General features: G+C 37.3%; 1 protein-coding gene across 2 annotated transcripts in view; it reads left to right on the top strand.

The window, feature by feature from the left end:
* The window catches only part of Prrx1 (paired related homeobox 1), a 74,837-nt gene extending 61,496 nt beyond the window's left edge, over positions 1-13,341 (top strand). The window contains exons 4-5 of one of the 2 annotated variants that reach the window (XM_004658796.3): positions 4,005-4,076; positions 10,032-10,167. In XM_004658796.3, the coding sequence (XP_004658853.1) occupies positions 4,005-4,059 (55 nt within the window). In that variant the 3' untranslated portion in view covers positions 4,060-4,076; positions 10,032-10,167. Of the gene's footprint in view, positions 1-4,004; positions 4,077-10,031 lie in introns of both variants that reach the window. The other variant, XM_004658795.2, reaches the window with a different exon arrangement.
* The last annotated feature ends 234 nt before the right edge of the window (positions 13,342-13,575 follow it).

Raw genomic sequence — 13,575 nt, 5'->3', positions numbered from 1 at the left:
ACCATTCTGGAACAAAACTATCCAATTTCAAAATTAAGACAGATTTGTTGTGTTATGGTCAAGTAGGAAAGCAATGTGTGATACTCCAAATGTAGGACCAAAAGTAATCTCTACAATTAGTCAACTTTGAAATAAAATTTAAAAAAGAAAGAAAAGGAGAGGGGAAGGGAAGGGAAGGGAAAGGAAGAAAGGAAGGAAGGAAGGAAGGAAGGAAGGAAGGAAGGAAGGAAGGAAGGAAGGAAGGAAGGAAAGACAGTGACAGAGAGAGGCTTTCTGACTTTCATGACCTTAGATCTTTGGTAGTAGGTAAGGCTTTCTTATTACCTGAATCCTATTCCATTGCTATTCTTATCTACATGCCTAAAGATTTCTTTGGTGATTAGAGTGTGTGTGAGTGTGAGTGTGTTTTAAATAAGAATGTGAGAAATTTTGCAGAAGCAAATAAAAGAGGGCTATTTAAGCCTCATTGAGAATCCTTAATGTCCACTTTTGCTGTTCAGAAAACATAGGTTGAGACAAGAACAGCTGAGATGCATATGCTTAATACAGTTATGATCACTCTAGAGTGCATTGTTTGAACTACAAGAAATCAGTCTCTGGCTGATTTCACTGGAAGTATGCTCAAATGTTTACTTTTTTATTGTTAAAGTTAATCATAGTGCTAAGGAGAGGTCTTAAACTGATTATAGAAGATTAGGTCTAACTGATGTGAAATGCCATACTTATGAAATACACATGCTTCTCAGCAGTTGGTAGCTATAATTAAGTCTAAACACCTCACCTAAATTGTTCATTTTGTTCCAAATAAGTTCTTCAGAGAAATACCAAAACTACAATTTGATCTTGTAATTCGTTGTTTTGTAATTACCCCACATCAACTCTGGTCTTCATATGTAGATAATATGTGCGTAGGAAAGTGGGAGGAACCCAGTCCTATTTTAGGTCCTTATTGTCCTGATTTTAAATATTAGTCACATTTGTATGCCTTACTTCAAATGTAGAAGGTTCTCCCATAGGACCTACTAAAAACACAGTTAGAAAGCCATGGTGAAATAACATATTCTTTAATATTTTAAATAAGTAGAAGGCTACTTTGTTTTTCCTATGACTTTTAGTAGCTCACAGACTCAGTAAGTGGCTTGGAAAATGAGGATAATTCAAACTCTGTTGTTTCTAGATCTCTGGTTTGAATTTGGTTGCAAACCAGGAAGTATCATTCCTTTTTCTGCTTGGGTCCTCCTTAATAACTTTTTAACCCAAGCCGTAAACAATCCAGATGGCTGCCACGTGGTTTTTATGAGTAACACTAAGTATAGCACACCGCACAGTTGGGACTGAAATACATGCTACGCTATCACTGGGTTAGACTACCTGGATGAAAGAAGGCAAGCGTCGAGTCTGCCTCTGTGTATTTTGTATATGGGCATGTAATTGACATCTTTTTCACAGCAATTCACATGTGCCTCCTTTTTTTTGAAATTATTTTAATTGAAAAGACTATGTAGAAATTCTAGAAACTTTTTACAAAAATACCCATAATTTCGTCATCCTGACATAAGTAATTCATTCATTTTTGTGAATGGAGTTCAATATTTTATATAGGGGTAGCCTTAATGTACATATTATTTTGTATACCACTCCTTTCACTTAAGATTGTATAACTTAGTATTTTTATCCATTTCATGCTTTTATATTATTTTGCTCTTAGGTACAGAATATGTAAATTAATTAAAACAATATTGAAATGGTTCATATGCTGTAAGAAAAAAATCATCTCCAATATGCTTATATTGTAGAAAAGCAATGGTTTAAAGCAGTAATTTAATCAATAATATGTTTATTTGACCTAATGTTGGCTGAAATGTTTATATTTTGGTTAATATCTAAAAGTGGCAAAAGCTGTTCTGTTGCCTGGAGATTTTTCTTCGGTGTTTAGAATGAAGTACATTATGCTTTCATATATTGAAACTTGCAAGGAAATATAACAACTCTAAAGGAAATGATAGGCTTTGCGATTCCTATTGGTACTACTTTCTGGAGCTAGTTGCCTCGCATGTGAAATTCATTAAAAGTCATTTCTCTCGACGAATCTTTGGAGCCCTCCTGTGTGCTAGCTGTGTTCTTGCTCTGCTTTGCACCAAGTGGAGGCTGAACAGTTGCCCAAGTCTAGTTTTCCAGGAAGCAGAATTAGAACCAATGTGTGTGGGCCCTGTTTCTGTCCATTAAGCCGCATCATCATTAAAATTGAATTGTGAATTGTACTGGAGGTAAGAGACATAAACCTGGAAAACTATCAAAATATCCCTTCTTGATTCAAACTCTGCCTTAGATCAGTGAAGCACGTGTACAGCTGAGGTCTGCATCCCGGGGTGTGAGGGCATTGCATCTGGAGGACCCACGTGGATTGATCATATAATGCAGGGACAGCACATAGACACTTTTGTCAAAGAGAACAGTGTCCCAACTTCCATTGCTCATCTCTGGAAGAAGAATACAAATCAGGTCACAAAGCAGTTGTTTGCATACTGTCCAAATTACCTAGTATGGGAAATAATCAATAGTTTTGGAAGAGGGTGGGATAGGTGTCTTTTATATTCAAAGTTATGGTTGTATAATTTATCATCCAATTTAGAGGTCTGGAGAGATGGATGGCTCAGTGAGTTTCGCATGCGTGTAAACCTGAGTTCAGATCTTCAACACCACCCATAAGTCCCTGGTGTGGCAGCATATACTGTAATTCCAGCACTGTGAAGTGAGATAATATCCTCAATGGAAGATGGCTAGCTAGGTCAGCCAAACTGGAGAGATTTAGGTTCAATGATACACTCAGTGTCGACCTCTGACTCCCACATGTTTGGACACATGAACCTGCACACATAAATGGACACATATCCACACATGCAAGCATATGATATACACATGGAAAAATTAAGGAAAAATAAACTGGGACATGTTTGAGAAGGAAAAGGGAATAATATTAATAATTATGCTAGAGAGATGAGGAGACAGCCCAGTAAGTGTTTATCTTTTGGTCATGAGGACTTGAGTTCTATCCCCAAACCACCCACAAAAATAAAGCCACAAAACTGGGTGAGGTTGCATGCACCAGTAAAGTCCCAGTGCTGCGAGGCAGAGGCAGGAAGATTTCTGGGGCTTACAGGCCAACCACTGTAACCTACTTGTAGATTTCTAGCATGGTGAGAGCTCTGTCTCTGAAAACTGTGGACAGCACCTGAGGAATGACCCCCCCCCATACACACACACCAGGTTGTCCTCCGACCTCCGTAGACATGCATACACATGCAATGTGCCCTCACTCACTCACACACATGCACATACACACAAGATACTAATTATGTTTGGGCAATAGGAGTAAACCAGTATTGTCCCTGGCTGGAACATTTGGTTGACTCTAATTATAACATGTCATGACCTCACTCATTTTCTTGAGCATATTAGATGACGATTTCAGACAGGTAGCTGAGGATCAGAGGGACCAAAGCACTTCCTAACCTTAGACACTGATTTCCCAGCAGGTATCACTTTTTCTTCTGTAACCAATTGAAGCTAGGTTGTTGTTAGAGCATAAACCCACTGCTTAGCTCAAAACTATTTTCTTTAATCAAATTATGATAATAAAAGTACACAGGAGCACATGAGTTATCAAGACTTGGTGGCCTTAAAATGCTATGTCTTTTGGGTAGCAGTGATCAACCAAATCTTGGACAACTGACTATGGTCTGAGATGAAGTAGCCAAGAAAACTTTCTGCAGAGACCTTTGCTCCTATGAGAGGGAGAGAGCAAATGGCTGGGCACATTAGCATTAGTCAGGAGTGCCGTCTCCAGAGGGAGGGCTGGACTTCAGAGAAAACTAGTGACAAGGGAAGGAGAGGCTGATAGGTCTTGCGTAGTCTCCTGCCCCTATTCCTCCCCTCATTTGCTGGTGGTCATGGTTCTGCTGAACACATTGGCTCATTTCTCCCTTTCACACTTTCAAAAATAGATCCTCGTCCCTCCCAAGATGTTGTTTACACGAGGGGCTTCATAACGGATTCTAACGGAAGACACTGAAAAGGTAACTTGTCAGGTGGGGAGGAGGGTGGCTTTTGGGGGTAGGGTTTGAGGGGTAATTAGTTGTTTTTAAGAAAGTGGGGTTGAAGTCTAAGAAAATATGAGGTAAGGTCCTCAGGTGGAGAACACTATTAGAAGCCAATGCTATAAGAAATCTAATCCATAGGACTGAGTGTTAGAGTCTAGAGAAACCCTCTTCAAACATGTCTGTGTACAGGAATCATTGGGCCATGCACCTGTGCAGACTGATCCACTGAATCTAGGGTAGAGCTGGGATCTTGTATTTCTATGTTGCCCTCCTCCAATGTGATTCCAATTCACATTCAATATGCACTTGGAATTGTGAAGTTTGAGATGAATAGGATATGATGAGAAGTCTGAAGGACTATGTTCTTGACCTATCCTCTGTTGCTTCTCAGGCCAATAAGATCATTGGTTTCTTCTGTACTGGTATTTAAAATCATTTCGCTGTTGCATATCTCACAAGGGTGTTTATAACCTAGAGATGAACAACATGATATATTTTATTAAAAACTCTCATGTCAGTAGAAAGTTATAAGAGGCTTTATGTATGAAAATATTTCTAAACACAGAAGTTAAACATTGCAAAAGGTTCACTGGACATGTAGTGGAAACTGCAGGCTTACTAATGAAACGTGGTCCAGTGTGTCTACTTAGAGGAGTCAAGTAAATACTTAAAAATTTAACCTCTGAAATAAGAAATGGTGATATCAGTTACACAAAATCACTTACAAAAGGATTTATGGAATCTCACTTTGGAAGTAAATTTCCCTAGTAAAAACTGGTGTTGAATTATCTTACATGAACCAAATATACCTTCATTATTCTTCTATAGATAAAAGAACCAAAGTCAAGGTCTCAAACTCAGGCATATCAGAGCTTAAAAATATACAAGCTCGAAAGCCTTAAAAAATAATCCTGACTGGGGCCTGGGGATATGGCAAAGCAGTTAAAGTCACTTGTTTGCAAGGACTGAGCCCAGGTTCAATTCCCCACTGGTCTGGATTCAAGCCTCACCCATCTAGGTTCAAACTACCAGCCACCCATGTTAAGCCAGATGGGCATTATTTTACAGAGGCAAGACCCTCTATAATGCTTCCTTCCCATCATGAGTGGAAATAAATAAAATAAAATAAAATAAAATAAATTCTGAAGGGTTAAACCGTGATTCAGGGAATACCCACATGCTTCTTTTGTCTTTTGGTGTGAAAGTTATAGCTGTTATTATTGATTCAAAAGCTCCAATCATAAAATGTAAGACTTAGGCAAATATTATCTTTTTCTTGTTATCCTCAATTGTTTTGCAAATTGTGGATTTATACTATGGATAATGAGAAAGCAGAGAGTCAGGTGTCACTAAGTTTCCTAGTTTTAAAATCAAACCATTAATAGTATTTTCAGTATTTGGCTGGTGTTGGCTATTATTTTAGCATGTTATTCCTCACAACAACCTTTGAAAGTGGGTTGAGATGGTCATAAGTGACTTGCCCCCAGTGAAAACATTTCTCTAACCCTGCATTCTTCTGGGCTACATCTGCTTGTAATGTCCAAATAAGGAAATGGAAAACTCAGGCTTCCTTACATGTGTCAACTCTGTGAAAGTCTTGATGCAGACTTGATGAGTAAACAGATGGGAAGCAAGCATTTCTGTTTCATTTCTAATGTCTCCATGTGCTTAATTTGGCAATGTAATATTTTTGGTCACAGACAAAAAAAGCCTTATTAAAAATTCAGTAGAAATGATACTTTAGCCAACACTTACAAACCCAGCTCCAGAACTCAGTTCATATTTGCACTGTACTTGCAGAAATAAATGGCTGTGACTCAAAGACAAAACCATGTAGGTAGTATCAATGGTGGTTAAGCTGGCTCTTGTTTATTGAACTGTGCTTAACCTATACACGTCATTGACTTTCTGTCTTTTTTAATCCCGGGAAGAAGTGGTTATTTTACACGGTCTGAATGGCCCATAAATTGATTGAAAACAGCTAATTACCCTTGTTGGTACATCTCTTGTGGGAAGACATTTCAAGGCTCTCTCTTTTATGAAAGCAGTCCTTTAGAATTTTCCATGACATAGGAAACAGGTGGCTGTGAACAGTCTTTAGATTGGCAGCCATTCAAGGATCTCTTGCATCTGTTGACACGTTAGCAAGCAAGTCCTCCATGCTCTAATGCCACATTTAAAGCATGACTAAGCCACTCTTTGACCACTCATTAACTGTCTCTTCTGACCAATAATGAGTCTTGTTGGTCATGGGTGTGCCAAATGATCACCCACAGATTGCCTACATGGCACATGTAGCTCAAAATATTTAAAAAAAATAGACCCACCAAACTACCAGAGGTAAACAGACATGACTTTTAAGTATATGCCCAAAATATCATCAAAATCTCCATTTGTAGGAGTATATTCTAAACATTTGTTAAGAGGCAGAGAACTGAGATATCTGCTTTTTGTGTCCTGCATACCAAGGCATGAAATGCTATAAGATAGATCAATCTTTCAAAAGTTCATGACTTGCCTAAACATCCACCATGTGAAGATGTTATCACTTATGAATCCCCAAGAAAACTACCAAATTCATTCATTAATGTTAGCTGCTTTGAGCCAAGCATGGTGGCACATACCTTGGGATACAGAGATAGGCGGCTCACCATGAGTTCAAGGCCAGCCTGAGACTACATAGTGAATACTAGGTTGGTCTGGGCTAGAGGAAGCCACCCTCCCCCCACCCCAAAGAAAATCATCGGCTTTCTCCTACTCAAGCCATACTAGCTTAAGGGACTCCCATGAAGTAATGACAGACTCCATCTCACAACAATGGCATTTTTACAATAGCACTGCCACATATAATTGGACAAGGGCACTGTCCTCATCTGTAGAAATACAAGCTGCTATTTAAGAAAAAAAAAAGTCTTGCTAACTATTCAATTGCCCTTCATTTATTTTTGAGTAAATGGGTCAGCATTCATTTTACTGTCAGATCTACCTTAGAAAAACCCAGTATTTCTCAGAGATGTATTACCATAGTAGGTCCTCGGGCAAGACTATCAAGTTACACAGCTAGTAGACTGTGAAATGACTGCAGCAAAAATGATGTCAAGTAGACAAAATTGACATCATTTCTACAGTGGACATTTCAGGAAAATAGAAACAATAACTTGACTAAATTAAACTCCTAAAGGTTTCAATTCCCTTTTTCCACTAAGGAAATGGAACATGCACTTAATTATCAAAGAAAAGGTAAATTTCTATTTAATAAGTGTATGCTATCCCAGAATCTCAAAGGATGGAAAACACATTCCTTTGAAAATTAGACCAAGTATTTAAAAGCATAATACTTCATGAAAATTAACTGCTTAGTACTAGAGAATTTTTTTAAAGTTGCTTCATGAAGTTTTATTTCTGTGTATTCAGAAATCATTTACTTTTACTCTCAGTACTTAACAAATAATGTACATACTTCATAAATGCCAGCTTCTGTCCCCTGTATTTAAAATGTGACTAACTTTATATTCTCTCTAAGACTTAACATCTCATAGATGTCTGGTTGGGCAAGGCTAATTTGGATGATATTATAGTATTCCACAATTTACGTTCATTTCTCAAATCTCTCCCCCCCCCTCTCTCTCTCTCTCTCTCTCTCTCTCTCTCTCTCTCTCTCTCTCTCTCTTTTAGCTGTTAGATCTTTGGTTCCTTGGCAGACCATAGAATTCTTTGTACTATATATTTTTGTGAGTGTATATATATATATATAAAATCTGGTAGAGTCTTAAATTGAAGTATAATTCACCTGGGAATTAAATGATATATATGTTGACATTTTGAAATAAATGACATTTTCTGGTACATTATGAAACAAAAATGTTTCCTATCTTAATGTGTGGTTCTGGTCATTTATCTGAGTCTTAATTTAAACCTTAATTTAAAGCCCTTACTGGGTACACATTCTTCTGCTTCTATCCTGTGGTGATAAAAGTGCTAAGTGTATTTTTAAGTTTTAATGTATTAATGCTTTATTTTTACTGTGAAAAAATCTTACCCAAGAATATGCAATGACTGGACTCTCTGTGACATCATCCTTCTGACTCACTCCTTCTATTAAGATAGAATTTACAGTAATGACTAGTTCTTAAGAATAAAAGGATTTTCTTAGACATCATTGCAACAAGATGGCAGACGTTAGACATAGAACACAAATCAGTTTAATCATCCCAGGTCTAACTGTGACTGTTACTTGTCTTTTCATTGCACAAGTCATTGAAAATGGATATGTTCTGGGTTTGGTATCAGCTGTACAAGAGGGTACAATTGTGTAGAGGGTAAATGTGATATTTGATCTATGAAGTTCATACAAAACTGTGATAGATATTAGGTGAGTTATTAATTAAAATCGAATCTACTAGTGATAAAGCAAAAATACAGGGTACTATGGGAGTGCCTACATTTAACTTGGAGGGAGACCCCAGATTTTCTACCCAGAAATGATGAGTAAAGCTGATAGAAATAAAATGTAACAATACAGGATTATTTTATAACTCTTCAGAGATTTTTCCTTTGGCAAATGTAGACAGGCATACCATCACAAATGCTTGAACACTTAAACCAATGCTATAAAGCTTTTAAATTAAAGATTTGTATTTCTAGAAAGACAAGTGATCTGGAACTAATTATATTTCTTTAACTCAATTTTTCTCCGTAAATGCTGGTTGCTTATCTGAACTACACTATTGTGAATATAGCCTACGATCTTGACTCCATGGTGTCCCTGATAAATATCCATGATATATTCCCTCTACTTGTAGAGTAGCTTCAGTTTTCTCTCTTTCTGTTCTTGTTACTTGATCCCCAGAACCACAAACTCCTGTGTGGCTGACAAAATTCCATTGGAATGCAGGCAACAGAGAGGCACATGTCATTCCATTTATAAATCTCATTCCAGCCTTGAGTTGAAAGGGATTCTGCTAATCTTACAAACAACTAGAAACATTTTCATTTAGTTCAAATATGTCTCATCTTAACTACTTCATATAAAGTAAGAGATAGTTTTCTTATAAATCTACAACCATTTTTTTTTCCTTTATCAGAGATTCATGGATGCATCAACTGAATGCCACCAGTGAAAAATGTTTGCCTTGCAGTGTTATTGGGTCTTAATTACAGCCCCTGACAACAAAAAACAGTTTCACATTTTTCTCAGCAATAGGGACAGTGAGACACAGTTAGCTCTGAGGTCAGGAATGTGGAAACTAGAACGTTGGCTAGCTTTTGTGGGAATGTAAATATTTCCAAAATGACTGTCCCAACGGCAGTGTGTGCTACCCAAATGCTTTTGAAGAGTGGTTATAAAACCAAGGGCTCTTGATTTGTCAATACTTGGTATGATCACTCAGTGAATCAAGAATGGCAGGGGATTTATGCTGGTTTATTCAGTTGATTCTATATCACATAATTTTTGTTACATTATTGATTATCCAAAATGCATTAGAAGTAAGCTCAGCTACCAGGAGAATAGGAACAAAATTCTCTTCACTCAAGTGCTGGCTTTCCCCCTCCACTGCTCTCATATGCTGTCTGGTATAGGCAGAAGGAAGATTAAGTCCTGTTTTAATTAGCTAATGAACACCTGTTATTCAATCTGAGTAACTTTTCCTCTCACCCCAGAAATAAATCATTACTCACTATACCCAACACACAACTACCTCTCTCTTCCAAGTCTTATTCTCCTCTGCCTTCCTTCTCCCCTGCAAAACACTGCCACCCCTTTCCAAATGTCTTAAACTAATGGAAAGCTGAAGAGACCCTAGAGGTCATCTATCCAACTCACTGCCCTGCCTGCCCCTATCGCGAGAGTATATCCACTTGGGGCATGGACTTCTAGCTTCATGAAACTAATGCCTGTTATTCTCCCTGCTTTCTCCTTTGTCCCTACAGCGCCATGGCTACTTATTCTGCCACATGTGCCAACAATAGCCCTGCACAGGGCATCAACATGGCCAACAGCATTGCCAACCTGAGACTGAAGGCCAAGGAGTATAGTTTACAGAGGAACCAGGTGCCAACAGTCAACTGAGGAAAAACATAATTTAACAGGCCTAAGAAGAAATCAAAAATCATAAGACACCTGTCCTGCTCTGTCATTTCTTCATCTGCTGGAAAAAAAAAAGTAAAACAAAAAAATAAATAAAAACCAGGACTAAAATATTGGGACCATGGCAGAAAAAAGCAGGAGAGGAGCAAATGAAAATTAGTTAACAAGAGTTCCTCCTCCCTCTGGGATACCACCACCATTTGTTTCTGTGTGTGTTCATTATTTTTTTCTTCTATTCATGCTTTGCTAATTATACTTTGAGCTTCTTCAGTTAGGTCCAGCCCACCCACTCCCATAATTGTAAAAGATTTTAAAAACATTGCATCAGCCAAAGAAAAATATATATATATATATATTCAGAAGGAGTACTGATAACTTCTCAGCAACCTGTTTGACCTCAGTGCCTTACCCTGTCCTCTTCCCAGTTCCCTCCAGGAGATTTTTTTGAACAGCCAGTCTTTCTCAAGTATGTGTCTTCTTGTCTCCAGTGTCTGTTGGTCATGGTAAGATTTTTACCACCATCTATGTGTGAACAAATTATATACAAGTTCTGGTCACTAACCTGTCTGTTCAATGTGGTTGGCTATTCCAAGCCAGTCTAAGCTGTGGACCTAAGCTCTAAGTTTAAGATATAATTAATGTCACAATACCACCCCTCACTATGCTCAAAAGATAAATCATCCTAAGCTAATGACTATTGTTTTTGAACAGTTTTCTGTCACTTGATGGAAGAAATTTTTTCACTTGATGAGAGAGAGAGAGAGAGAGAGAGAGAGAGAGAGAGAGAGAGAGAGAGAAATTGCTATAGGGAAACCAAGACTGAATTATGAAACACATAGTCTACATCTCTTTGTTGCCTTAAGGGAAGTCAGACACACACACACACACACACACACACACACACACACACACACACGTATATATTTATATATTATATATATAAAGTATTGCAAGCTTCAGCTTGCAAGTTCGCAAACACAAAAAGCAAATTTTACACCATTGTCCTCATCCTCACCTCCAAAGTGAGATATCTTGCTCCTTTTCATGTTTTGTACCAAATGCTCTTTAAGGTCACAGAGCAATGGGCAAGACAGCCGCTTTAGAACAGATCTCTTTTTCACATTAGGGCTTTAAATGAATTAGGAATTACCTGAAACTTTAAAAATGGCCTCGACTTTAAGCCCCATCTCTGGTGGCATGTGGATATACTCTACCCATTACAGGAAGTATATCTGGACAGGAGAAGGAAGGAAGCAAGTTATTTGCTCTTTCTCCATGTAACAGAAATCTGAAAGACAAGTTGTATATTTAAGTGGAATTTTTAAGTGCTTCAATTCTAAAAATGTAAGGACAATTATGGACTTTTATACTTTTGGAATTCTGAAATAAAGTTTATTTTTTAGGGCTGGGAAGGAGGGCCGGCATTTCTTTGTTTCTTTCTCTTTGTTCCCAGACATGTTCTGCCAACTTGCCCAGTGGACTTGACCAAATCTCAGTTTACCTGTTTATAAAATGGTTTTAATAATGCCTACCTCACAGGGGTGTTGTGAGGCTCTGTTCATTTGCTCCTTCTTTCTTTCCTGTATTTTTTCTATGTCCAGCACCTTGTAGCCATGGAAGGAATCAGACTATAAAAGTGTACAATGTTTATGGAATGATACCTAAAAGCCTTGTTTTCTAGTAAGGAAATGATACCTTGCTGTACATATGTGTAACCTTGTATTTGAAAAATGAGAAATAGTTTTATATTTTTAGATTTCTCAAAAAAAATCACATCATTTGACCAAAGAATAATTTAAAGACATAAAGAATAGACATGCTTCAAACTCATATTCTCATCCCAATCAGCTTAGATCTAATATGGTTATCATGGCTGATAAAGCTTTAGACTGATTTTGGCCAAATATGCCAACTTTGAATAACAGGCAAGGAATTTTGGATATAACATACACGTGCAGCACATATTTTTGTATTTCCTTGGCATATCAGATTGAGCTAATAGTTTAGTTTTTTAAGATAACAGCCACCAATCTGAAAAAAATATTTTTAAACAATTTCACATTTTGTTCAGGAATCAGAAGGATAATAATTTTGTGCCTTTTGCTCTCACTAAGTGAGTCTGTCTTCATATCACTCTAGTACAAAAACATTTCTTACAGATGAGTTCCTGCAGGCTGACTGAACTACACTCATTACTTGCTTCTAAAGACTCTCTGCACTCATTCACTTGTTCCATGAAGTGCTGTGTACTATCAAGTTCCAAAGAAACTGTTTATCCTTATAGCAGAAACGTTCTTTCATTTCCAAAATGAGGACAATCCAAGAGCCTGGTAAACTTTGGGGTTTGGAATTTGAGAAGAAAAGCTAACAAAGAATTTGGGTTGTAGGTAAGAAACAGAAATCACATAGGAAAGGTTTTGCTGAGGTGGGAAGAACCTTATAAGAGGAAATATATAGGTAAAGTGTCAGGTGAAAGGAAGTCATGTGAAGCCTTCCTATTGGCATTCATTTCCAGCCCAGCCAACACAAAAGCCTGACCCTGGAAGTTCAGAGGAAAAGCTGGGATGTCTTGTGTAAGCACTGTCTAGGAATTTTATAGAGCAACTGGTGCTGGTTAGTATAGGAATAATCAATGCTGGTGGACCAATGCTAAAAAAAAAAAATAAATAAAAGCATCTTTACTTGAGCATTTGATCAAGAAGTGCATATATATGTCACACTAGCACTCAGTTTTGTTCATTTATCATTGACTTTGAGGACACAGTTTGATAATTGATTGGGAGGACTAGACTTCTGTCTCTTAAGCCAATTAACGGAAGAGGGTCTTTGTGCCATGAAACTCAGGCACACCCTCATTCCTCACCATCATTGTACAGAGATACAATGAATATGAATGCATAGGAGCTCTCATTGTTCCCAGTCCCTCTCCAAACAAGATGCTGAGTAGTAGAGTATTTGGCAGGTTAAATAAAACCAGAAGTGGTGACCTAACAAAAAGCAAAAAAGGGAATGACATAATGGTAATAAATATCTCATAAGTAATGTAATATGTAAATTATATCTTGCTTTATGATGTAAAATATACATTGTTTGCGCTAGAATAGAAAAATTTCAATAAAATGAAAGAAGGATACTACAATGTCTTTTGCTATATACATTGGAATGTGCTGATTATTTTTGCTTTGATTATCAAAAATATTGATGTGCTGGAATCCAAGATGGCATTCAGAAGAGAAGAGAGAAGGTAAGAAGGGTTTATAAAAAAGGAACTTTTAGCACAGCATGATATTATTCCTACAGGAAAATAATTTATTATTCTTCAAAAAATAGTAGGAGGAAAAATGGTATTTATGTGAAAAAATGGGTGTAACGTAGGGTGGATCTTTT

The sequence above is a fragment of the Jaculus jaculus genome, chromosome 1, assembly GCF_020740685.1.
Source record: "Jaculus jaculus isolate mJacJac1 chromosome 1, mJacJac1.mat.Y.cur, whole genome shotgun sequence".
NCBI lineage: Eukaryota > Metazoa > Chordata > Mammalia > Rodentia > Dipodidae > Jaculus > Jaculus jaculus.
This window is presented reverse-complemented; position numbering and strand designations above follow the sequence as displayed.